General features: G+C 36.2%; 1 protein-coding gene across 1 annotated transcript in view; it reads left to right on the forward strand.

Annotated features, from left to right (window-relative positions):
* Positions 1-27,236, forward strand: part of DOK6 (docking protein 6) — a 242,683-nt gene that overhangs the window by 87,859 nt on the left and 127,588 nt on the right. The window contains exon 2 of the mRNA XM_005517298.2: positions 5,592-5,699. Within this exon, the coding sequence (XP_005517355.1) occupies positions 5,592-5,699 (108 nt within the window). The remainder of the gene's footprint in view (positions 1-5,591; positions 5,700-27,236) is intronic.

Consider the following 27,236-nt stretch of genomic DNA (forward strand, 5'->3'; position numbering starts at 1 on the left):
AGTGCTCTGCAGCAGTGCTCTGCCTCTCTTGCTTCTTCATATGAATCGAAATTTACCATCCAAAATGCACTCAATTAGTGCAGTGGGAACTGTATTTCATTTCAGTTGTCAAAAAGGTAGACAACAAAATCAGAACTGCTCACGTGTTGGTGGGTCAAGTGGATTGAAACATAAGGTCTTTTGGTTTATAGTTTGGGTTTATTTTTTTCTGTTGCACTGACTCAGCAGTAGCTTAGATCCTGTAACTTACTCTTTAGGCTGAGGCATGGATCCCCATTTTCCTCCTGGGCCTTTTTAAAGATAATTGCTGTGTTTCAGTTTCTCCTAAGTTTTACTTGAATGTGTGACAAGTGTAGTTTCACTGAAACAGTAAGGTGTCACCTCTTGTCTCTTCTCCCATAGCCAAATTATGCACAGAATCAAAAAATGGTGGGTGTCAAAACAATGGTTACATATGACTTTACTGTGACAACTATTTTTATCACTATGAATGCTATATTTTTAAGTTGTGACTACATTTTTTAATCTCACAACAAAATGCATTTCTCTCACGTACCCCATAGAAATATCCATTTTTAATGGAGATAACTAGTGAGGTAGACTTGAATACATTCATATTTTAGTGTTTTTAATGCATACACTCCAGATGTTGTCTTGTCAAACAGGGGAGCAACGTACATGGCGAGTCAGGGATGAGAAATCAACTAGCCTTTCCTGCAGATAATGAGATGTAAATGCAGAGCTGAATATTATCATGTCATTGTCTTCCTGGGAGAAAATGTGATGGGTTATGCTAGCAAAAAGCTCGGTGATGCTTCAGTGCCTGTCCTGGTCAGTGGTGGTTTCTGTTAGTAATTAGGAGCTGACTCATTGCTGTCTCTCTCAAGAGACAAATGTTTCTACAGCTAGTGGCAGAAAATTAGATGGTTTTCCAATATACCCAAGAAAGCTGCCATTTGTACTGTCTTTTGGATAGGTGCAGGGAGATTTCAGAGCATCTAAAGTGATTTGGAAAAAAAGCTTATAGTGTTGTACCTTTATTTTTTAAAAAAGCATGGGGGATTTTTATTTGGTTTCTGATTTCTGTTGGGTTGTTAGAGTGTGAAATTTCTGGAGTAATGTGTCGAAACTTGTCAGTAAAAATCCCTTCTCAAAATATTAATGATGACTGGGAAAACTATTTGCTACAGCTGTGGATAAAAAGAAATGTGAATCTCAAAAGCATTTATTGTAAATGACTAGGAAAAGGCCTTAGAAATCTTTGGAAAATCATATATAAGATTTCCACTGTAAACCAATTATTTTAGAAAAGGGGAAAATATTTTCTTCTTTCTGAAAAAGAAAATCTAGCTGGTGGATTTCCTGCAATCTGTTTTAATGGATTTGTTATGAACAGCCATGGCAACAATAAAACAGAATTGTATGATGTGAGCATGAAAAGTAATGACCCATTCAGAAGCCAAATTTTTGCATATATTAGTCAAGAATATTAAAAAATATGATCATGCTGGAAATGTGAGCTGAGCAGTGTAGTATATTAAGCAGAAGAAAAAATATCAAAATAAGATTATGCAGAGATTTCATAATTAATTGATCTGTTGCAGTGTTTCAAGCAAAATATAAAAGAAAGGATCTCTGAAGACAAATAGGAATGTATCAGCATTAGAAGTCAAATTTCTGACTGGAAAGATTTCAGAAATCATTTGTGTGGGGTGCTAAGGTTATATTGTTCCAGGTTCTGGAAATCCTCTCAGTAGCAAGATGAGGCTGCTCAGGATCCATCTTGAGGAACGCGGCTTCTCTCCCCAGCTAGCTCGTCCATTGTAATCAAAATCATTCCTATATGCTATCACAGGGGCAACCTAATCAGTCCTCACCAGACCACACATGTGCTGAGTTATTGCCGTGGCTTACTGATACATAATTGCACAACATCCTGGGTAATAGAATCTAGAGGAATATTTTTTTTGTTCTTTGCCCATCTTGTAAAACTGAGATATGAAGGGTGTTGTTTAAAGAGGTTCTGTAACTAAGGCTCTGAAGGTAATTTCAATAGATTCCTTCTCAAGATTGTAATGATCAAGTTTTTGTTCTTCTAATTGATACAGTAATAAAAGAAAACCTAAACCCAGTGTGTAATTAATGCCATCTTCCCAAATTCCTCCAGTAAGAAATGCAATGGCATGGGATAGGTAGATTTTGTGTTGTTTGCCCTGATACAAATTTTTTAAATCATATTTGTTGAACAGTGAGTGCTCATTCAAGGATGTAACCCTGATTAAATGATCAAATATTTGGCAAGTCTTCAGCTAAGTACATGTGGAAAACAGTCTCACAGGAAATACTAAGTATTATGAAGACAACACAGTGAGTGGTTCTAATTCTCTCAGTTCTGAAAGGGCTGATGCTGCTTTCTCTCACAGTGGCTTCCCCAATTATCTGAGGACTTTAGAAGTCTTTCAGAAGTTTTGATTACAGCCAATGGCATCCTAAAGTAGGCCAGGGATAAAAGAGTATCTCAGTTCGTGAATAATTGAGTAGGCTTCTGTATAACAATGAGGTGCCTTATGAAAGGCAAATGTTTGTTTGCTGTGTGCTCACAGCTGCACCTATTTATTCATATTTATAGGTAAATTCATATGCTAATGCTTTTTCAAACACTACGATACAAAGTGTCTGTTGGCATAATAAGGTAAAATGCTGCTGAAATGCAATGGAACTGTATATGTTTATATCAGCTTTAAAATTAGCTTGTTAAAAATAAAAACCAAATGCAAGGATGTATCTTGGCATATGTACATAGAGGACCAGGAGTCCTCTTTGGGCCATTTCATTCTTCAGATCTCTCCTCTTCTTAAAGGCCTGGATAAAACAGATGCCAATAAATTGAAGCAGTTACAGTCTAAAGGACAAACTTATGTTTCTCTCCTCTTGCTATTCAGCGTTATTTAAAAGCAAAGGCTGTTCATTCCTGCAGTCTGTGTGTTGAAGCCTTTGAATTCATCTCAGTTCTGAAATGTGTGAGAAGGTCTGATGAGGAGCATCCTTAAAGATAACTAGCATCAAGCCCTGGTATTTGATGGTAGTTCCCAGTAATAAGGAGGTCAAACCCTTCCTCTAGAATTTCATCAGCTTATCTGCAAAACCTCAAACTCACTTTCATACTGTCCCAAATTGATGTCCCGTGAAAAAAAGACCAAAGCAATCATTTGTCTGAACCTGCTCATTTGTCACTAAAGGAAGTGCTTTGGATGACCTTTGATCTAGAAAATGTTCTCATCCTCACAGGGAGAGATCTGACTCCATGACTGTGATGTCTAGTTTGCCTTTTTTTTTGGGATGTTTCTAAAGTACTGGATCTAACTGATGCTTCTCATTGCAACAAAGTACGACTCCCCCATTTATATATATAGAAAAAAAAAAAGTAAAAATCCACAAACAAACAAACAAAAAACCCTCCAACAACCTTTGAAAAACGTCTGTTAATAAACACAGATTATTAGTTTCATTGTCACCAGCTGTCAAAAATTCAGGTCATCTGTAAAATGCAGATTCCACGGCTATGCTAAAACCTACCACCACAGATGATGACTTGGGTTGGTCTGGCTTTTCTAAAGAGAATTTTTTGATGACTGTAAGACATTAAAGGCACATAATGAAAATAAGGAAATTGAGAAAAACATTTGAAAATATGGTAGGAAAAGACTTTCCTCAGAGGAAGAGAAATTAACTGAAACTACACATAGACTAAAAGAAAACACCTGAGATCCCAGAAGAGCCAGGAGTATTATTAAAAGTGACATTTTTATTAAATGAATAAATAGATCCCTTTCAGACAGTCAGTGCTGCTGTTTTTTAGTAAGGTCAAAATAGTGTGAATATTCTATATCTTTCTGTGTGGAGCTTTTCACACTACAAAATTGTGTAGAGTTAGTATGTTTAATCAAGAAATAACTGTGGAAACAGTGCTGTAGTTTTGGTAAAGTCAAGTTGCAACACTGCCAAGATGTGATTTGAAGAAAGTGCTATCTAATAAAGATGGTTTATGATGTCCCAAAGTGTAATGTCATTTTTTTTTTTTTTTCAGGAAATATGATATTGTCTTGGTTTTCCCTCAGGATAGGTGAAGTAATTTCTGAGACAGAAAGTACAGTTGTACAGTTGCCACTTTAAAGCCTTGGTATAAAAAGCCTAAAAGTTGTATGTTTTGTAAGTATGTTTGCAGAGGATTTAATTACATACCATGTTTTCTTCTAAAAGTCTTCATAATTAAACATATTGATACTGTAGTCCAATGGTAGGGCTTTAAAAAAAAACACATATTTTGACTGATAATATTCATCTTAGATAGTGGCAACAGTATAGTGTTAGTACTATTATGTCATGATGTGGTTAATTAAGCTTCATTATTTTAATGACACTAGATTTTCTGCTTGTACTCAGTTTAGACAGCAGACTGAGGGGAAAACTCTGCCTACTCTAATTTCCTTGGTTTTTTAAAATTATTTTGTTTTTCGGTAATGAGAGGTATGGCTGATCCAAATTTGATATTACTGTGTACTATGTACAATCCCTTGTGTCATCAAATTTTGTAGAATTTGTACTGAATTAAGGCACATATGGCCAGTGGAATCATTAAGTAATATTGAGTTTGTGACTTTTTTCAATTTATCCTTGAATTGATAACATAAAACTATATATGGTATCGCTTATATAAGTACTGGAGGGAAGAAGTAAACTGCTGCCATAGATTATAAAAATAGATTGATATCTAATCTCTTACTTGAATAATACAGTCTAGAGGATTATCATTAATCAGCTTCTCTTTGAACTGCAAATGTATGATTATTTGATAATCCAATTCTTGTTTTAAAATTCTGGTTATGACAATATGATCAGAATGCTTGCTAAATAGTCTAATGAAGTCCTCTTGTTTAAAAATGCTTTTTAAGCAAAATCTAGTGTGTTTCTTGTTAAAAATTTTGTGAGGATTTTATTTTTCACTACATGTTCCCAAAGTTTACTAATCTGCATATTTTTTCCTTTAGAAAGTTTGTCATTGAACGGAGAAAGCTAGATGTTGTTGTCCAGAAATGGTCACATTAGTTCTTACTTCAGCCTTGTGTTTTCTTTTCTGTGTACACAATGATTCTAAAGGTGATTACTCTGTTCTGTTAAAAGCTGCAAAGAGTATTTATCAATGGTATTAATCCTCTCACAGAAAAAGAGGACAGACAAATGTGAAAGCTAGAAATGGAGTGATTTCTGAAAGAACTTTCTCTAATGACAGTCTTACAATGCTTTTTATATTTAAAGTTCATGGATTTACTTGCATCTCAGCAATTGTCAATTTTGACAGTAATGGCAGAAATTGAAGCAAAAAGTTTACAAAGGATTGGAAATCAATATGTATAAATTGACAAATTGGTATACCTGTGTAGAAATAATTGATGCTCCCAGGATTTTCCAGACTTTCAAAGTAAAACACTGTCATTTTAAAATTTCTTTCTAAGTCAGTTCTGTAACTGAATACATTTAATAATGTCCACTTTTAAAGAAAATCTAACAGAATCCATTGATTTTGTTCACAGATTTTTAGGCGTTGCTGGTTGGTTTTCAAGAAGGCTTCCAGTAAAGGACCCAGGAGGCTAGAAAAATTTCCAGATGAGAAAGCAGCATATTTCAGGAACTTTCATAAGGTAAGTCGTGCCTTTCTTGTGAACTGAAGCATTGCCTGTTTACACTCTTCCTTGAGAAGTGTGTGTTCTTGCTATATCTGCTTCCAAACAATACAGTGAAAGCCTTGTTGAAAACCTAGTCTTGGCAATAAAAGTGGAGTAAAACATCCATAAGTCTCAGTGATGCAGGTGATCTGTCACACTCTTTTATTCCAGATGAGCACAAAACTGTATGTGAAGCAACATAGCGATGTTTTTTTGAACATTCATAGTTTGGAAATGTGTAAAATTAGTTGCCTATTCAAATGTTTAATCAGTAATTGTTAGCTAAGTATTAAACAAATTCTGAAAATGCTAAATGCCTCAGTTGTAATGGTGACACTCTTCAAATGTGCAAGGTTTTTCCCAAAACTCGAGAGTTAGAAGCCCTGTCAACAAAAAGGGGTTTTAGCAATAAAATGTTAGGACTTGCTGAATGAGATACTCCCTGCTTTCTCTGTCACTCACACTTCTGTGATGGGAAATAAGGTATCTGAGCATGAGTTCTTCTTTCTGTCTCATATGTTGCAGTTACCAGCCTCCCCAAGGCTGTCAGTAGACTTCATGTTGCCTAATCCTGAAAGAGGGCGGGATCTGTGCTTGTACTATTGTCTTCTATCAAGTCACTGTTTGGTTTATCACATATCAATGTCATATCATACCTGTCAAGTTGAAACACAAAGATGACTTACCAAGGGCCACACTGCAAGCAGTGAAAAAGTGTGAATGTATAGATCTCTTGAAGGCAGGTGTGATGTTTCTACCATAAAACTACAAATTGACCCTCAAGTTCCAGTAGCCAGGCTGCTCTACCATGGGTCCCCTGGGGGGACACAAGTCCTGCCAGCAAACCACCTCCAGCATGAGCTTCTCTCTGCATGTGTACACAGGCCAGGGGCCTGCTCCAGCGTGGGCTTCTGATGCGGCCACAGTTCTCTTGCAAGGCCTTGAGGAAATTTTTATGTTGTTTTCTTTTAATTTTCTTTTGGGTCTGTTACACCTGTAGCATACTTAATGTGTTAAAGGACTCAGAAAGACTTTATATGTTACTTGTCAACTATCATCATTGTAGAAAAATAATATGAAATGCAGGAATTGTTTGAGAAGCTAAGAAAGTAACATAGATACTGATGCAGCTGCATGTTGTAGTATTGATGGAAGAGTCACTCTTTGCAAATGGAAAGGAGGGGTGTTACTCTTTGCCATCTGTTTTTTCCCCCTCTTATTCACCTCTGTGAGGATAGGAAGAAAAGAGAAAAAAAAATGGATACTCTTTCCTATTTAAAAGGATAATGTGTTTCTGGCTGTAGAGAAAGAGGAATTGTATCTGTTCACTTGGATTATATCCATTTTTCTAATAAAGCCATGAAATTATTTCTGAAGGTATATTATCACAAAATGGAAACCCAGAATCTTATTATCTGGCTTGACTTTTTTCCCAAGGATATTTTGTTATTTCATAATGATTATTCTCAACTTCCTCCATTCTGATAAATAGTGGTGAAGTAGATGTGCATGAGTTGTGAATAATCATCAAGCATGACTATTGAGGAAACATTGAAGGCTGTTATAGGATCAAATGTAGTTATTTGGTTGCCGGTGTTGGATGAAAATACCCTGATTTTCTTTCTTTCTTTTCTAGAGCTGTTTATTGGTTCATTATATTTTGAAGTTGTTCAAAATGCATATTTATCTCTAGTCAGTGCACACTGTTAGCCCTGTCTTGAAATTCTCCATTTTCTCTCTCACTCACAAAATATAAAGAGGGTATATGATATGAAAAATTGCAAATTAACTCTGAACACTGAGAATCAATGAAAAAAAGTAATAAATTTATTAAATATTGAAGAGCTGAGACTTGGTACTTTTAAAGAAAGATTAAAATATAAGTTGCAAGCCTGACTCCTTATGAAATGACAACATGCATAAAGAGACAAATGGCTCTGATTACTTGCTAATATTCATATATGGCTATATATATCCTGAGACCCTTTTCCCTTTACAAGTTTCTTTGTAAGTATTAGAAGAGGTTGGTGTAGAGGGGTACTCAGAATGCACTGTTTCTCTGGCAACTTATGTCCTTCAGACTTTCGGATCATCTAGGTTACCTTGTGAGAAGGCCTAAGAGTAGCACAGTTAGGTTGTATTGTGCAATTTTTTTAGCTTACTTATGCAGAGATATAGAAGAAAATTTTACATCTCAAGTGGATATATACCAAAAATTGATAACTTTGATTTATCTGTGTTCAAATCAATATTCATGATCACAAACAGTACCCCAATATAAGTAACTCATCAAGATTTCCACTTTTCCATGTTTGAGCTTGAAATGAAGCTCAAATGAAATTCCTCTTTAAAGTAATTTACCAAGATGACTGTAAATCTCCAGTACTTATGTAATAAACTTGTGTACTGGGCAATATGATTTATAGAAGGGGCTAAACAAAGGAAAAGACTCAGAACTGGTAACACAAAGCTAATATAATTAAAAATAGAGATTTTCTGGTTTACATATGCTAAATAAATAGTCATTAATGAGTAAAAAAGCTGTTCTCTTTAGAAAATATATTGCCCTCTCCCCCTCCAGTATCCAGACCATGTATGGGTTTATTTGCTATTCTGTAAATTGCTGTTGTGCATTGCCTTGGTGTTGTTTTTTTTACTAGTAATTTCCTTACTATAAATAACAGTAATGGCATTAGTCCTAGACAAGTGCCTCCTCATAGCAAAAGTGCATATTACATTCATTAGCCAAAACGTGACCTCATCTGTTCCTTGCAGTTTCTGGTATCAAATTAAAATTTCTCATTACTGTAAATTTAGACCATTGCACTCTTGCTCAGGTAAGTTTTTATAGCTCAGCTGTTCTGTTTTCCCTTGAACATTCATGGCAGATCTTGTGCACCACAGCTGTGTTGACTCCCATTGCTCCCTCCAAAATGGGGATAAAATAGCAATAGCTCTGCATCTGTGCCAGGGGTGGGTATGTTCTTGGTAGCCACCTCTGCACTGTCAGAAAAGACCAATAAAAGACACCACAGCTTTACCAGCTTAAAAGAGACCATAAATAAATAATAGAAGATATAAGGTATATAAAAAATGAATTTTTCATGCTTTGGAGACATACTGATCAGGCAGTAGCAGTGCCTGTAATCCATTAGGAGAGGCTTCTGGGAGCATTACAGAAAGTCAACATGGTTAAGTAGCAACATGAAGATTACTAGAAATGAGAGATCAAACGACCAAACCTGGACTGTATCCAAGTGAACTAGAAAAAAGAAACAGTACACTGTTGGCCAATTAATTGTTAAAGCAGAATTCGAAAGAACAAAGTAGAGCTTGAAGAGCAACTAACCAGAATAGATTATGACCCATCAGGATCAAAAATGTTGCCGAAGACCCTGGAGTATGAAGTAAATGCAAGAAAGAGAGTAGAAATAAGCACTTTTGCATTAGGGTGTACTGTGGAGAAAAGTGACATGCTCTGGTGTGGTATGCCAGGGGAAGTTCTGCAGACGTGTTTTATTGTGTCATAAACTTGATCATAGGTACTTCAGGCCCAGCTACACAGAGAACAGTTACTCAAGAGCCCAAGTGCCACTTAAGGATGATATAGCTGAATTACTGATGGTCATTCATAAATACCAAAATGGGAATCAACAAATAAGGATTCTTCCATTCCTTGCAAAATGTCCAGTTCCATTCATGCATGCTTCCTCTTCACTTATAAGTTAAATAGCCTTCATATGAAGTAAAGGTGTTGCAAGTTGGGTCTGTCCCTGACAAGATATAGCTGTCTTGGAGCAAGACTAGATTGAATTTGTCAGTGCTAGTGTGTTTGCCCTTCAAATAAATAAATATCTGACATCTGGCATAGAGATCAAAACTTAGTGATATAATCCCCCCAATATGAGAGATTCTTCTGTTAAGATTGTGTAAACTACCTCTAAGGTCTTAAATTTTAAGTTAGCAAGATTAAAGTAGGATAAGATTTTTAGATTTATGTTATTTGTTTTTCCTGTCATTATGTTGGATTATGATGTGCTTTATATAAATCTGCAAATGCAAAAGGAAATAAACTGCAAAACATTTTAGTAATGACTTCTGATAGTCAAAAATGTATATGGGACAGATGGTGTTAAGCACATTATATAATATGTGTCCGCAAAAATAGATAATAATCAAGAAAAAGAACAGCAGTAACCTTCTAACTGTAGTTTACTGGATTAAATTTGTGACCAGGGCCACACAATTGTATTACAATTACAATTTTATTTCATAGCTTGATTGTCCTGAAGAAACTTGTGGAATGCAATCCCAGTGATCTATGGCAAGTTCTTGTATCAGCTGCAGCAGCTGGTTGGCATTAAGGTCTCCTGTGCACGTGTGCACACAAACGCACACCCAGAGAGTCCTGTTTGGTAAGAGGAAGGAGGGGACAGGTTCTCTTTGTGCAGTAACACACAGTATGCAGGAATAATATGATACTTATCCTTCTACAGCACAGTTCATAGTCTCTAACTGAGATGACCTTAAACCATAAGGTGCTCGTTCAGGATAAGTGAATTCCTGGTAACATTGCAAACTGCTGAATTTCGCCATAGTTGTATATGTGCTAGCTCCCACAATTCTCAAATGTAATTACATCCCTGAAACGAAAAATAAAAATAAAATAAATATAATAAAATATTAATAAATAAATAAATATGGTAGCATTAACATAATTATAAACATAAGAACTTCTCTCTCATTGTTTCCACTTAGTTGCCTTTGGGTTGTTCTGCTTTGTTGTTTTCCTTGATAGTCTCTAGCCATTGCCAAGTTGCCTAAATAAAGATTCTTATTGCTAAAGAAATGTAAAATAGCCTACTGTTTATCCTAGTTTAGTCCAGGAATTCTATATTTCAGAGTATTTCAGATTCTTATGTTGCTCATGTTCACTACAAAGCAGAAGTTGTGAAAGTTTCCTTATGGACTTTAATCATCTGGCATGTTATTATTGTTTCTCATGATACTGCATTTTTTTCTCAGCTGCAAAGGTGGTCTTAAAAAAAAAGGTGGACAGCCACTAAAATTTAAGTGCTAGGGCTAATTCTTGTGCTTTTTGTAATAAGATATATTAAAACACTTGATTTGCCTCTAAATTTACATATTATTTTAATTCCTTTTCTTCAGTGTTTTTTTCTTGGTATAATCATCATGCTGTCTGTTTTTCAAAATCTCAAATTAAAACCTGCCTGATTTTGCTCGGTTAACCATTCTTCTACTATTTGTTTGTTGATCTATGGTTCCTCAATAAGTCTTTATTTTCTTATCTGGTTAAATTCACTCAAAAATTCATATTTGAGGAAAGCTAAATAGGAATATCATATGAAGATCTGGTCACATTCACAGATGTTGTTTGCTTTGAAAACCATCCCAGATTTAGAACACTTTTTCCTTTCCCTTTTCTTCTCTTGTTAAGTATGGTAATTTTTTTTTTTTTTTCCCCAGAACTTCTTTCAAAAAAATTCAAAATTGTGATCTCAATGTAGTATTTTCTAATGAACCCAAGGACTTCTTGTGTGTGACTATGTTAGCTTGGAATAATATATTTCAAGTTTTTATCTGCAAATAATTAGGAATTTATTAATTATTTGCTCTTTGAGGTTGAAAGAGGTGCCCAAATGTACTTTCTGTGGTTTATACATCCCTATATTGCCAAGTCTTCCAAAGCAGAGATAATTAAATCTTCCTGAAAATGATATCCTTATTCTTCCTCATTTTGACATGTAATTATCTTCAAATATTTGTTTATAGCACTTTCAAGTAATATCTTGTAGCAAAATCATGTGGCTGGTATGAGAAGGTTATGAAGGACATTGCTTCCATAGGCTGCTATTACTCAGCCACAGAAATTAAAATGAACCCTATTTAAATGAATAACTGTTAGCAAAATAGCTACAGTTCTATCACCAAACAAAAAGATTTGCAGTAATTATCAGATGCCTCATAAAATATAGAAGTATTTGAACAACATGGTTGTTCAAAGCAAGCATTCCATGTACCAGAAAGCAAATTGCAGGAATAATTTGAGCTGTGCTGGTAATAAAGCTGTTAATAGAGCCTGAGCACATCAAAGGGCAGCATACAAACTAATAAAACAAAATCTTTTTCAACACAGATTGCATCAAGGCAATAACATCTTCTTTCCTTACCAATGTAATGAAGAAATCTACAAGTTGAGCTGACAGGACTTTCAAGTCCTACAAATATGGACCTAAAATGCATAAGTGATCCTATGAGTCCCTTCCTGTATCCATTCATCCATCTAAACCTTTAAGTCGCAATGTATTAATTTGAAGTGTAAATTCACAGGTTAAATAACGAAGCAGTGTCAATGCATGGTGTTGAATTCCTCAAAAGTGGCATCAGTGGCTGAATCTAAGTATCAAGTAGGGAAATAACAGTATGAAAATTAAAGATAATCTTTACTTGTAACACAAAGCAACACCAAGACCTGTTAGCAGTGGTTCTTATATGAAGATCCATGTACAATTTAGTATAGTAAATTCATAGTAGTAGTTGAGTGTGTGTGTACAGTTTGGCAGCAAAAGGGGCACTCTGCTCTTAGAAATCAGCTGTTTAAATAGAAGGGTATGTTCCCATTATATTAAGTATTAAAAGAAGCTGAATACCAAAACTTCTTCTTAGAAAAAATAATACTGGATAGGGGAGCCATGTTTAAATATTTCAGCAGGAGGAGAAAAAAACTTCCAAGATTTCATTGAACCACAAAACAATTCAGGACCTCTGGAGCCCATCTAGTTCAATCCCCTGCTCAAAGCAGCATCAGTCATATCACATTGCTCCTGGCCAAGTCCAGTTGTGTATTGAATGTCTCCAGGACTGGAGGCTCCATGACATCTAGAAAGCTAAACAAGAACTCCTGCACCTGTGGCCTGATAACCAAAGCAGTAAAAGAGGATGGGAACTGAACATCTGGAGTGCAGCTCTCCTGCCAAGGCCCTGAGGATCCCACTGGGCACTGAGCTGAGCTGAGCCAGCTGTTTGGCAGCGATGAAGGCAAACCATGTCCTGTGGAAAGCCTCAGGAGGAGTATAGGCAGCAGCGTAAGGACTCCCAGCTGGAAGGCTTCTACATACTGAGCCATACCTGAAATATTGTGGCTAATTCTGATCCCCTCACTGCTCTATTCAAGATGGGAAAAAAACTCAGAGAGTGTCAATGAGGAAGTTGGAGGTTGGAGGACCTGAGGCAAGACTGAAGGAACTAGATTTGCACTAGTGAGGAAAGAAGGCCTGGGGGCAACTAATCATAGCCTTCCAATTTTGGTAAGGTGGCTGAGGTGTTCTCAAGGATCCTCAGGGGAAGGACAAGAGACAATGGGCAGAGGTTGCTTCAGGGGAAATTAGCTTGATATAAGGAATGAAAAAAGATTTTAGCCAACTAAAAGATTAGCCAACTGATGTTTAGAACAACTAAACGTGAGAGCAGGCTAAGCAGAGAGGTCACTGTTTCCTCACTGGAAATCTTGAAGACCTAGCTTGGCAAGGCCCTTTGTAACCTAATTGAAGAGCCTGCTTTCAAGGTGGACCAGATGACCTCCAGGGTTTCTATCCAATACAGACTTCTCTGTGAACAATGAAGTTTATGTCACTAAAGTTGCTACTATAGCTCTTGGTATATCTATATGCTGCATGTATTGCGCCAAACGGGTCTTGCCCTCTCCTGAGTATATTTCAGTGGTGGAAAAAATATACTTAATCTTCCTAGTGTCTCTTAAAGCAGTCTCAGGAGAACTTTTCTTTGAACTGCTGTAGTGTTACTGCTTTACAGTAGAGGATATGATGGTCTATGTGTCAGTTATGTGCATTCTGCTTTTGCCATGGAAATCTAGCCATGTTTTGGCAAAGTTCAAAGCCTTGCAAACCTGTATTGGGTGCAAATTTTTTGAAAGCATTTCTGACTTTGACAGCTAAAATGTTTCATATCATCTGTAAAGCTTTGAATATGATGGAAATTCAGATAATTTTCTCTCTTGAGGAATGGAATATGTTTCCCCCAGTTCATTTGCAGCTAAAGACTGGTATTCATTTTAAGAACTGGCTACCATTTTTATAGACTCGTGCAGGGACAGGTGTTTGAGGTGAGGTCGTGGAGACATTCTCTGTGTGTATATCCTCTGGCACTTGGTCACATGGAAAGGAAAATTGTTGAATTAAAACTTAATAGAAGAACTAGACCAAATGTTAGAGCATGGGAGAAAAACAAAGGAATAAATGTTCTGGCAATCTATGAAGCACCTTATCCTTTGGATAGCTGTGAGAAACACCAAGGTCAATGGAAAGCTGGCTGCTCAAATAATTGCTATGAGAAATGCTGAATCGAAGAATGGAATGGGATAGTTTGAAGAAAATATATATTACTAAAACTAATAAATCAATTTTAATTGACTGCACAAAGCCAGGGAGAATAGTGCAGAGATAACAATTCCAACAATGAGAGGGGTGTGGACAAGCAAGCAAAGAGCATGGACATGCTCTGTCACTTCAGCTCGACTATACCTATACTATATAAAAAAGTCTGTGCAGCAGGACAGGTGCACATTAACAGAAAGCAAGGAGAGATTGTTCAGGTTTTTACACCCAAGTAAACTGCTCTCCAATAACACTACCTCATTTGTTCCAGCAGCTGGGAGATACTCACTTCTCAGACGTGGCCCAGGAGAGGCAAGTTCCAAAATAAGAAGAGCATGTGTTTGGAAGAGAGGGTTTCAGTAGCAGGGACCCTAATGAAGCTGAGGGATAGAAACTTAGGAGAGGAGAGACTGGAATTGAGGTCTCTGGAGCAGGTCCTTATTGGTCCTTGGGGGGGAAATCAAGGAGAAAGAATTGAGCTAGAATATAAAACAGCTGGGCTTGCTGTGGAGATTTGCACTAACCAAACTCCCCTTTTTAATGCAAGTAGAAAGCAAAATCTGGATATCTTAAATTCAAATCAAAAGTTTAAAGGACATTGTTTTTCACTTCCTTTTGTTTTCACCATGCAATTCCTTGTTTCTTCCTTGCCAATATAATCCACACATCTTAGGAGCAAGGAAAGTATAAAAGAAATTAATATTTGTGAAACTGTGTGAAATATATTTGTGTGATGACCGTTACAGAGGACCCTTGTGCCATTGAGTCAAAAAAACTTTATGAATTTATGACAGTCAAACAAATTTATAATGCCTCCACTTAGCAGGATGGTATTCATCATTTATTCTGACTGTGGTGAAAAAATAGTTATGGAAAATCAAATGCAATCATATATTTATGACAATGTGTATCATAATATGTGTAGAATAGGTGCCAATAAACATAAAAAATATTTATTTGTCCTAAGCTACAGGGTAGGAAGGCCATAAATCAGACCCAGTGGGGCCATTGCCATAAACAACAGGAAAATGGTAAACTAGGCCTATGGAACTAGCAGTCGGAGTTAAGACCTCAATATTGATGTCTTCCTTTCCTAGCCTTCAGCACTTGACTCTGCATTTGTGTTTTTTCCAATATTTTGTGCATCTATTTTTACTGTTCAAGTGTAGAAAGTAGGTATACTACATAAATAATAAAAGTTCATGATGAAAGTTAAAGACCTAATTATCTAGACTGCAGTTTATAACACTAGTAAAAAAATATGTTATATGAGGATTTTTTTTTTTCCTAATGACAATATTTTCCCTTGAAGCTACTCTGGATTATGTGTCTGTGTTGCTGGGGAATGTTTTCCATATTGCTGTGGAAATGGGAAGAGGCATGGACCCTTCTGCAGTCGCTATAAAAAGAAGCAGACAGGTACAAACAGCAGGTTATGGTGTATGAGGCAGGGCCAACAGATTTGTCTCTGTAATTTGTTTTCTCTTAATAATGGGAGATGAAATATAATAAGTCTTATGACTACTAAGTTTCATATAAGGCTTTGGGTTACTTGGAGTAAGGGAGGCTTTGCAATGTAAATAAAGAGCAATTTATTATGAAAATTAGCACAAAACTATCTAGTTTTTACTTCTTCATAGAGGGAAATTTAAAATTCAAATCACTGGCTGATGAAGGTTATTAAAAATGCATTAGAGTTGAAAATGTGGCTGTACGTAATTGTCATAATAGATTCTCAAAATTAATTTATCCCCAATGACAATTAAGCTAAAAGAATTTTCAAATTATCAGCTAACAAACTTCAGTTAATTTTAGAAACAAATAAAATGAAAACATTTTCAAAGAGTTTATAAAAAATCAAAACTAGTTTAAAATAATCCTAAAAGAAGTGTTACATTTCTGTTTGGAATCATTCCTTTTCTTCTATTGCAAATTACTTCAGTCTTGCAATTTTCTTTTACCTCAGTTTCTCTCTATTGCATTTTTATTTTTTTCACCTTTTTCTCCCAGAGAAGTCTGTACCACTTCGAGTGTATGTGTACACACCCATGCACAGGCATGTGCTGAATTTAGATTAAACTAAACTCATTCATTTTCCCTCTATACCTGGTCTTTTTTCATCTAGTTGATGCATTTTTCTGATGAGCATCCAGGGATCTCATAGGTAGACTGGTGCTATTAATACTTCTTCAAAAATACCTAAAATGCCTATAATATATATGTTTACATTTGAGAACAGCACCAAAATGCCAATTTTGGCATTGTTTGATTGGGATGGGAGTTATTTTTAAAGACACTGAGGCATATTTATAGCCCTTAAAAATCAACAGAGAGGAAAGTTTTTTCTAAATAATACTACTTTTGTGGTGGGTGTGTAAGTATTAATGTTTTCTAAAAACAATTCAAACCAGAAACTGTCAGCTAGTGGATATGTCTGTGGTTGTGCTTGTAGATGTACATGGGCTTGAGTCAGCTGCTGTTCATGGCCAGCAATGTGTCCGAGCCCCCACCTGAGTGCTGCATTTGTATGCGTATTCCTCCCCTTTGGCATGAGGTGAGAAAGCCAAGAATGAGGAATTCAAAGACAAAGCTGTCTCTTCTCTTTTCCTGGCTAATGTAATTTAGTTTTTTTCTGAGTATAACTCTTGATAGTTCAGCAGATACTTGGCATCTGAGAGGTCCTTAAAATCTTCATCATGTGTTTGCTTCAACTGTGACTTTTTTCTCATGTGAATGTTATGTTAGAGGTAAGCCAGCCTTTCTCACCTGCTTCTGACCCCAGTCTTCACCATTGTTTCAAGATCTGGCTAAAGGGAGCTACAGCTGAAATTAAAAGCTTTCACAGATTGAAACAGATAGGAAGAGGAATTCCACCTGGGGCTTGGCCACTGGCGTCATGTACAGCAGGGATACAGGCAGAATAATTTATGTGCATTGAAAACCTAATGTTACTTTGATCCTCTAACACTCCTGACCCAGTTTGTCAATGCAGTGAGAGATTTTAGGGTTAGGGTTTTAACTTGCAGTTTAGCAGGAAGAATTATATATACACATCACTTACTGCATTCAAGTGATTACTGCATGTAAGTGATTTGTTTTCAAATTTAGTCTATGTTAATAAGCACTTATTTTTAATCGAGCTGATCTAACAAGATAATTTTGGAAACTAATGCAAGTCAGCTGATTTAAGTAAACTGAGAGGAAAATTTAAAGGAAGTTTTGGAAAAATATGTTTCTCCTTTTCTTTCGACTCAAAGACCAGTAGCATATTCCTTTTAATTAACCAATACCTTTGGGTCAAAAATAGAACAGATCTGGACATAACTATGTATTTTGGGAATGTTAAAAGTGAAAACTCTGGAAACTGGAAACGGTTTCTTACTGTCCAGTGTATTTTAGTCACCTCAGCATATTAACACTCATCTGATGATCTAATGTTCATAGTGAAATACTGCATAAATATGGTTTGTATGCCTACTAACTCTAGCAGGAAGTTTGATATTGAAAACATTTTTTTTAATTGCAGCTGAAATTTGAAAGGATAATAGTGAAACCTATTTTATTTCAGTTGTGAATCATCTACCCCCTCTGCCATCTCTATCTATCATGATGTTATTTTTCAGGTTTGAATCTGGGTTGCAAATTAGAAAATTTGTGTTGTTTTAGTATTAAGGCATTAGTTTAAATTTTGTTAACACTCACTTTTACTTTTATTTTAATGCATACACAGTAGTCTGGTATTCAGATTGCTCCTTAAAAGGAAAGGTTAGATTGGAAAACATATTTCAAAGGATCTTTAGGATAGCAAGGAAATGGGATTGAAGAGAACTGGGATTTTTGTTCTGCAAATGACTGTCTGTACAAATACCCCATGAAGTGTGAGTGCATTTTTTTCAGTATGTATTTAAAAATCCTAATTAAAATATTTATTAAGGGAATAGTTCCATGTACACATTAACTGATCAGATTTTAACTATTGCTTTCAAACACCAGGCTACCAGCCAGAACCAGAATAATCCCAGTGAGCTGGTTGATTTTATGGGTTAGGCAGCAGCTCAATCCTGACAGTATTACAGCAGCACGGCTTCAGAGAAAGTAACTTGGCTTGGAAAAATCCCTACATCTTTGCCTAGAAAAGGCAGCTGATATGACTTTAATATGCCTGCTCTGACCTGGTAGGTTGGATTTACCAACACTGTCAGCCAATTTAGCACTTAAAGTGGCATAACAAAAGCTAGTTGGGGAAAGATTGTTTTGCATCCTTAATTTTTTTTAGATTTCATCGAAACAAAATTGGAATTTGTAACTGCTTATGCTGTAAGTGATCAGTTATGGTACACCATGAAACTGGGTACCCAGGCTGTAACCCATATAAAAGTCAGATGTTCTAATACTTAGAAACAGTAAAGACTTAAAGAATGGAGAGAAGTTTTCTTTATACCCTTTAAAATTTTGAGCCTGCTTTGCCCTTCTCCTAATCCTAATCTCAATTCCACGGGCTTTATTTTAACTGGATTTTTCCCGTCCTCTGCTCCAATTATAGCAGAGGAAGATGAGTAGATGATTTTCATGAGTGTGCTGGTGTTTGGCCAGCCATAAACCCACTACAGTTGTAAATAGTAATAATATTTATTTCTCTTCAGTTTATTTAAATTTTGAGAAATTCAAATCAGTATGTTATTTTGTACTCAGTCTAAATTTGCATAATGTCATCTAGGTTTTCTAAAAATGCTGAAAAATTCAAACTTATTCATTTTTTTAAATCTCAATTTTATCTGGAGGATAAGAAGGAATTATTCATTATCCTTCTACTATCAGATCTACTCATATTTCTTCCCATCAAAGTTTTCTTTTTAGCTCTGATATTATTGCCTTATTCTTAGCCCGATTGATTTTAAATATATTCATTAATTCTGCCTGGTTTTGTTTTTTTTTATTTTTATGATGTACTTTTTCAGTTAACAGACAAGATCCTTAGTGTTGTTATAGCCGTGGTTTCCTTTTACTATTTAGAGGAACAAACATTTACTTGGTAGAAGTTTCTTAAACACTTGCTCCTCTGAAATAGCAGCTGGAGACCTGCCCTAGAGGCACAATGTGGAGGTTGATATGCCACTCTTTGGCAAAAGTCCTGGAGAGTGCTGTTACCATAACAACTCATATTCCAAGGGTAAATCCACATGCAGAGATGGGGAAAACTCTTCTGTTCTCTTTCTGAATTGTTTTTTCTCTTTTATGATCCATTCTTTCACTCCTGTCATCTTGGGATTTCTCCCTTATATGCTCCTCTTGTAGTTTTATGTTTTAAGATTTGCTATTCTTTCATGAAATAGAGTTTTTTCCCTTTTTTCTGCCTCATAGCACATTTTAACCACAAGTCCTGTTCTCCAGTCTCTTGCACCTCCTTGTCCTATTGCTGGTTTTGTGCAATATATACTGATGTCATGGAAATGTGTTTCATCTTAAACACTCTCAATGGCCTCATCCCATAAGGGTTTGCCAAAACCCACAAGGATCCAAATATCCTTGCAGGTCTGTTAGCATCCCTTTCTTAGACTTACAAGTTATTTCATATGAAAGGGTTCTCTTGTCCTGCTCATGGCAGAGCTACCTCTGAGGTCCAAGGTCTGAGCAAACATGGTTGTACAGGGTGATGTCCAGTTGAGTCTCCAAGGATGGAGATTTCAGAGTCTCCCAGAGCTGCCTGTCCCACTGCTGGACTGTCTTCATGGTGGAAACACTGCTTCTCATATGCAGCCTGAACGCCTCTTGTCTCACTTTATGCCCATTGTCCATCTTCCTCCCCGCAGGCACAGCTGTGAGACCCTGGCTCCATCTCCTCAATAACCTCCCTGCTGGCACTGGGGAAACTGCAGTGTGATGCCCTGCAGTGTGATGCCCTCCATCCCTGCTACAGGTTGGAGCAGCTACTGCCTTCAACCTCTCCCCACCACAGGGCAAGTGGTGGAGCTCTGGCTGTCCTGGGGACCCTCTGCTAAACTCACTTTGTCATGTCAGTTTCACTGGAGTCCCAAAACTGAGCAGAGTATTATAGATGTGATCTAATGAATGCTGACTTAAAAAAAAAAAAAAAAAAAAGTAAAAAAAACACTTCCCTTGATTTATGGCCTGTGCTTCCATTAATGCAGCCATTTCCCCAGTCCCAAAGGTCTTTATGCTTTTCAGGCAGCACTCTGCCTTTTCTTAAGATCCCTAATCACACCCAGATCCATCCAAAGCTGTAACAAAACTTCTACTCTGTGGCCATTGGATTTAGCAATGTTGAAGGAGACACTGCTAGCTGCAGATAGTATGACTGAAAGCTGAGCTGGAGGCAGGTGCTCAGGTGCTTTGAGATCCTCTCTGCTGTCCTTTGATCTGTATGAGTCAACATCTCCTGTTCTCCTTTTGCAGACTGGAAGCAGCATATTGGTACCTCCTTTGCCCTTTTATGACTGTGATAGTTGACATGGCCCTTGATTTTTATATCACTTTCTTATTGTTGCCATGCTGTTTCTGTTTTGGGGTGTTTTTTTACTGTCTGAGCATCACTCACTGGAATCCCTGCTCCTTGCCCCTGTGTTGGCTTTTGTGCTGTCACATTACTGCTTGCGTGGTATTACACAACAGATGGTCGTATGTGGGCCATTATTAAGAAATAAGAGGATAAATGATTGCATTTTATAGCTCTCTCTTCTGCTTCTATTTTTTCTAGTTAGAACTTAAATGACAGGAAGGTAGTGTGCAATGCAAAACAGAAACCCATTTATGTAAATTCAGACCTTTTCCTCTGCCCAGGCAATTTCCAGGACTCTGCACAGTGGAAATAACATTCAGTAGATGGAATTGCAGAATCATTTTCCTCCCAGTTTCATATGGGAGCCACATGTTTGGAAGAATTCAAATAAGATATAACCCAGAATGGGGCACTTTAGATTTTTTCATTATTTTTGTGGCTTTCATCTCTTTTGAACCTCTTTTATTATTTACCGTGGAATTGTAATTTTTGTAGCAATGCAAACATAATAAGTGATTTGGAAGTAATATTTTGGTAATTGTGGACTAGTTATCTCATCTATTTAAATGTATAGTTTGAGCACCAGACCCCACAATGTATAATATATGTACAGTCGTTACATTTCCAAGTCATACAAAAGGAAGTCCCAGATCTTCAGCTGCATGAAACTGGAACAGTACAAGAAGCAAAGTGTCCAGTGTATGTCAATAGTGAAATGTTGTAGATTAAAGGGAAACTGTATTGAATTGTTCCTAAAACCATTCCTGTTTGAAAGAAATAAATACATCTCCAAATAAAGTAGTCAGAAAATGGGAAAATTACAATTACTGTTAATAAGCAATGTATCTCAGTTAATATGAGCCTTTGTTTAAATTGTCTTTTGGAATTTAATAGCTTTTCACATGTAAGAATATAACTAAGATACTGAAATGATAACAAAACATCAAAATATCTTTAAGGACAGTTGTTTTAACTGACAGTAACAGTTTAATAATATAAAATATTTTGCTAGTATAATGAAATTGTGATCTTGTCATTATTTCCTTTTATTTACCTGCGTAACAAATGCTCTTTCAAAAAGAAGACCTTAGGTTGATATACAGGTAAGGGCTAAAGTGTTTTTTTTAGAAAGATCAGAAGTTTGTTACTAGAAATCTATTACCGAATCTTTTCTGGCTAGACAGAGGTAACTGACCACTTCAAAGCCTGGGTGTGCTGTTCAGCTATTTTATTTTCCATATAACAAGCCTAAATAATTCCCTTGATCATCAGCCTATACCTGTGTATCCTGATTGGATTTAGGCTATGGCTACCTGCCACCAAAAGCTTTCTTATATTAGTAGTTTTCCTGCACTTGAATTATTTACTAGAAATCTGCAGCATGACTTTACTGAAATTAAATTACTGTTGGTGTAGCTAGAGACAAGTGGAGTTAGACTTCTGAAATCTATCAGGATGTTTTTCGGATGGTTTCCAAGTCTCCTGGCACAGACATTCACTAAAACTAGTACAGACCAATCACTAAGTATTTCTTGTAACTCGGTCCCCTGGCATCTGACAATGCTTGAGCATTCTGGTAGGGAGTAGGGAATTGAAGGAATTTGCTATTAGTGTCAAATTTAGGATCTTTATGCAGAAAGTCTCTGTGAACCTCTCAGGTTAAAAATTATTATCATAAGACTTCAAGGGAATGAAGATTTTTTTTTTCCCAAAGTGAGGGCATAAGCTAAGTATTTTCTCTGGTCTTCTTGCCTTTTTGACCATACAGCATGAGATTTGTTAACTGTTGGTTCCTTCAGAGGAGTCCTTCTCATTTTCTTGTCTTGTTTTTAAGGCTGATGCACTGCTCTATATTTTATTAATTTATCTTTTGTTGATTCATCCACCCAGATGTGGCTGGACAGTATTTACAAGGTGTTGATAATTATGGACATTATTATTCCTATGTACCATTTACTAAAGGAAGCAAGTGGGAGCTCTGAATGTGGTGTTCATTCAGATGAGATGTTACACGAACACAAAACAAGTTAAAGTTTTGGGCTTATCTCCGGATCAAGATAAAGGAGAACAATGAGGATGAGAGGAAGTGTGTTACTTGCATTACTTGAAGCAATATTTAGGTGTGATTCATGAATGATCAAGACATATGATCAATAGTGTCAGAAAACTCATTATAGGATCTTTAGCTTTCTTGTTCAGTGCTTGATGTATCTGTTACATTTTGGTGAACAAACATCCAAACATCCAAAAAAATTTGTTTCCAGATCAAGTGCATTTCTTTTCATCTGTGTTTACAAGGAATCTTTGAGGTGAACCAAATTCCTGACTGTGAGAGGAGCCAAGTTACAGTAGCCAACACTGATGTGTAGTCTTAAGACCCTGATGCAAGCCTTGCTTATTATAATTTTGCAGGAGTTAGATGCTTTAACCAATCCTAGAAGTTATCCTGCCTAGCAGCCCTTCAAGGCTGTGTCCTTTTATCAAATATTAATGAGAAGTAAAGGACTTAGATGTCTCTGATAAAGCTATGTCAAGCCCCATCTTCCCTCCAGCAAGAAAGAAAAAAACCTGTATAATATATGAAGAAAAAAAAAATCTAAAAGAAAGAAAGAAACCTTGGCAAATTTTGGTAACATGCAAGCTTAGTAACTCTCCCATATCTTTTCATCAATCTGTTAAGTTGTCTTTCTAGAGAAAAAGCAAAAGTGTTTTTAAAGACTGATACAAAAAAAAACCAAAACAAAACAAGAAACTGAATACATAGAAAAAAACAAACTAGGAAATGTGCGTGTGGGCTGCTGAGTGATGGATATATGAAGCAGGAATTACTGATGAGGAGTAGGAGAACTGAGAAATGGTCCAGGTGCTAAGAGTCCCTAGCACATACCACACTGAACAACATAAGGAGAATGGAACTAAAGAACAGCACCAATGTCTAGTACAGGAAAGAAAGTCTAAGTTAACATGCTGATGGTAGTGGAAAGTTGTATACTACAGAATCATAGCTTAATAAAAAAGGATTTGTTTCACCTGTTGGAAGAAATTAAAGGATAAAAATGGCACAAATGGGTTTTTTTTCCTTTTTTATGTTTTTCTTACTGATACAAGGTTATCAATGATCTAGATTGTTTTATACTGATATTTTGTTATGAAGAACAAGAATATTTTCAATATTTTAGACTGAATTTTGTCAACAAGTCCATTATAATACCACAGGGAGCAAATTTTGGTATAATGTTCCTTGCTTAAAAAATTAGATTTACCTAATGTACTACTCATAGAAAACAGAGACTTTTTTGTATTTTTTTAATGATATTAGTCTTTTAAAACCTTGTTAAAATCTGCAAAATGATGTTTTAAATTATTTCATATTATGATTTTTATAAGTTTTCTTTTTTGCCTTTTCAGTAGCTTTTATACCTTTTCCCCTTTTAAAAATGCTTATTTATTTTTGTGGGGTTTTGAAAAATAATAGATACAATTTAAGCCACAGTTTTAAAAATCCCTGAGATAAAGCAATCTGGTTGCCAAGGCAAAGTTAATTTTTTCCTTCATACAAGATAATTTACTTTCAGGTGCTTATTTTTTAATTGCACATGTTCAGCAAGTAGAGAAATGACTCATGCTTAATTGGCATAGAATCCAGAATTCAGAATTTCATTAATTTAATTCTCTATCAATGGAACGATAGACTTTCACAGTTTTGCCTCTACCTTTCTACTCTGATTGTGGAGGGAAGCATACAGTACAATTTGAAAAGATGAACATTGAAGCAAATATTCATCTCTATTTGATATTGAAAATTACATGACCAATAGAAATACTGAGGGGCTTGTTTGATGATATGGCTTTTCTAGTTGTTAGCGTAAATTTGTGTTCCTGAAGTGTTCTCATTCCTTTTTCTGTTAATTTGCCCAGTAAAATTATACTTCCTAAAATTGATAAATTTCCTAAGTCCTCAAAATGTTATACCTAAAGTTATTTCCTTCAGTTCTTGTAAGGAAAAGCATTCTAATGAGAAAGATAGGATTTCTGGGGAAAAAAAAAAAAAAAAAAAAAAAAAAGTTTAACTGGCAGAAATGCTTTGGCCACCCGTTAAACCACTAAAACCACCCAGTAAACCATCCATTAAACCACTAAAGTATTTGACAAGGAAATAAGTGTCTCACAATATCTCATAGTAGTTTCTAATAGGTCCATTTTTCTTATGGAAAGATGTCCATAAAAAATAGACCTATTTGAAACTACTATGGGATATTGAGGGATATGATTTCTGTGTGAGACTACAAATGGCTCAAAAAAATTTTGTCTTAAAGAAAGAAGGTACAAGTCAGGGAGTTTGGAACAGGCAATTAATGTAACTTTGTCTGTTGCATTGGAGTTATAAGAAGTTTTGTGCTAAGGAGGTCCTATGATTCCAGAGACAAAGGAAAATCAAAATGTGTTTGAAACAAATACCCTTTTTTCCTCCATGGAGACTATTTTTCTTCATTTGCCTTGCATGTTGTTCAACTTAATCTCCCATATGGGTACCAAAAAGCAGCTCATAAGAATTTGGCAGTGCTTTCATTGTCTCTTTCAGACATTAAATTCCCACCAACAAATAAAATAAAATTCTGTTGTATGTACATTTTGTGCTGACAATATTCCTAAGTGTGTGATGGATGTTGCATATGTGACAATATTAAAGAAGGCAGTGTTTATGTACTGATTAATAAGATGACTCAGAAAATCATCTTTACAGTTGGCCATGTGCGTGTGCTCAGATATGTCTGTATTTATGTTTCAAACAAAAATTACTATCAATTTTTTGTAGTTTTAATGCCAAGAATGTAAGGGTTTTGGCTCTATTATCATTATTATAAGCATTGAAGGATCTTTCAGTAGTCTGTAACACTCAAATTAAGAATAAAGAATCAATCTCGACCATATGACAGAGACTAGAGAAAGGCTTAATATGCCTTGTTGTCACTTTTCAAAGCAATTCTGTTTTCTTTTCTACCATTCCAGAAAGAGAAAATTTCCCTTTTAAGTACAGCAAGATTTAAGGCAACTTTTTCGGCATGGTGTGCACTGCCACACATGCACGCACATGTGAAAATGTCACTTTCTGTATCAATTGCTTGTGTAAGAATCACTGGAGCTTTTTCCTCCTAATAGTGTTTTCCCTTTCTTATTGCCAGCTATATTTTTAATTCTCTTTAATAATAACCTGAACTTCTTTGTGTCCCAAATCCTCTTAAATATTTTGATCTTATATCTTCCTTTTTAGCAAGACTAGTAGACCTGTACCTTGTCTCTGACTTTACAGCCTTCTGTGTCTTCAAAATTCAGTAGTGACTTATGGATTTATTGTTGTTCCCTCAGGTTTTGAATTCTAGAGTCTGCTCTCTCCTCTGCCTACTAATGCTTTCTTTCCCCTTTTAGGGTATTTCCTTGAGATTAGTGCTTTGGGTGGGTCATAAGAGCCCTCTCACACATTAGTTCATTTACCATGCATAGATCAAGGAAAATCAATAGATATTTCAGTAACTTCTTTAATGGGACAGGGATATTTGTGGTATTCAGCCCTTCTCTTTTCCCCAAGCCAAAAAGTAGTGAAATATAGGGATTCTTACAAAACCCTGAAAATGCATGATGAAAGTTGAAATTATAAGGGATTAGGAACCAAATGGTGAGGCAAATGTTGCACCTGTGTCCAAAAAAAAGGCCAAAAAGTCAACCTGGAGAATACCGAGAATTCTGGCAGTGAACAAAATGTCACCCTGGAGAACTTCTGGCAATCTTACTTCAGCCTATAGAAGGAACTGTGGAGTGAATCATATTAAAATGTATTTACAGAAATGTGAAGGAAAAGACAGTATTTGGGAAAGACAGCATGGATTTACCAAGGGTAAATCATGCCTGACCAGTATGATCGCCATCTATGATATGTGATGAGAAGAGCTTTAGCAAGGCTTTCCACATTTTTTCCCATGGTAGTCTCAAATTGAAGTTGGGACATTATTATTTATGCAGGTGGATGCCTAGATGATGTAAATCTGGTCAGCTAGTCAGACCCAGAAAGTTGTGGTTAATGGGTTATTATGTGGTTAATGGGTTATAACCTACTTGGAAGTCTGTAGCAAGTGTGGAACTGCTGCAGTCCATACTGGGACCTCTCCCTATATTGTTATCACGGACCTGGAGAAATTAAGGGAGTTGCACCAACTGTGCAGAGAGCAAATTGGGAAGGATCAGTTGATATGCTTTTGGTAGTCAGGCTACTGTGTCAGCAACCTGAACAGGCTGGATGAATGGGCTGACATGGACTTTGTTAAACTGAATAAGAGCAAAACCCAGGTGCCAGCCTGGGGATAGAAGAGCCCCTGAGATGGCACAGGTTTGGGATTGGCAAGCTGGGAGCAGGCCTGTAGGTAGGGCCCTGGATCTTGGTGCCTCAAAGCTCCATGGGCTGTATGGACAGAACCATGGCCAGTCACTACAGGGAATGATTATTCTCCTCAATTTAGCACACGTTAGACCATATTTATAGTGTCACATCCATTTTTGGCCCACCTGTTACAACAAAGCTATTGACAA

Source organism: Pseudopodoces humilis, chromosome 1 (assembly GCF_049639895.1).
Source record: "Pseudopodoces humilis isolate 2021_Gansu_Grassland_sample_001 chromosome 1, ASM4963989v1, whole genome shotgun sequence".
In the NCBI taxonomy this organism is placed as follows: domain Eukaryota; kingdom Metazoa; phylum Chordata; class Aves; order Passeriformes; family Paridae; genus Pseudopodoces; species Pseudopodoces humilis.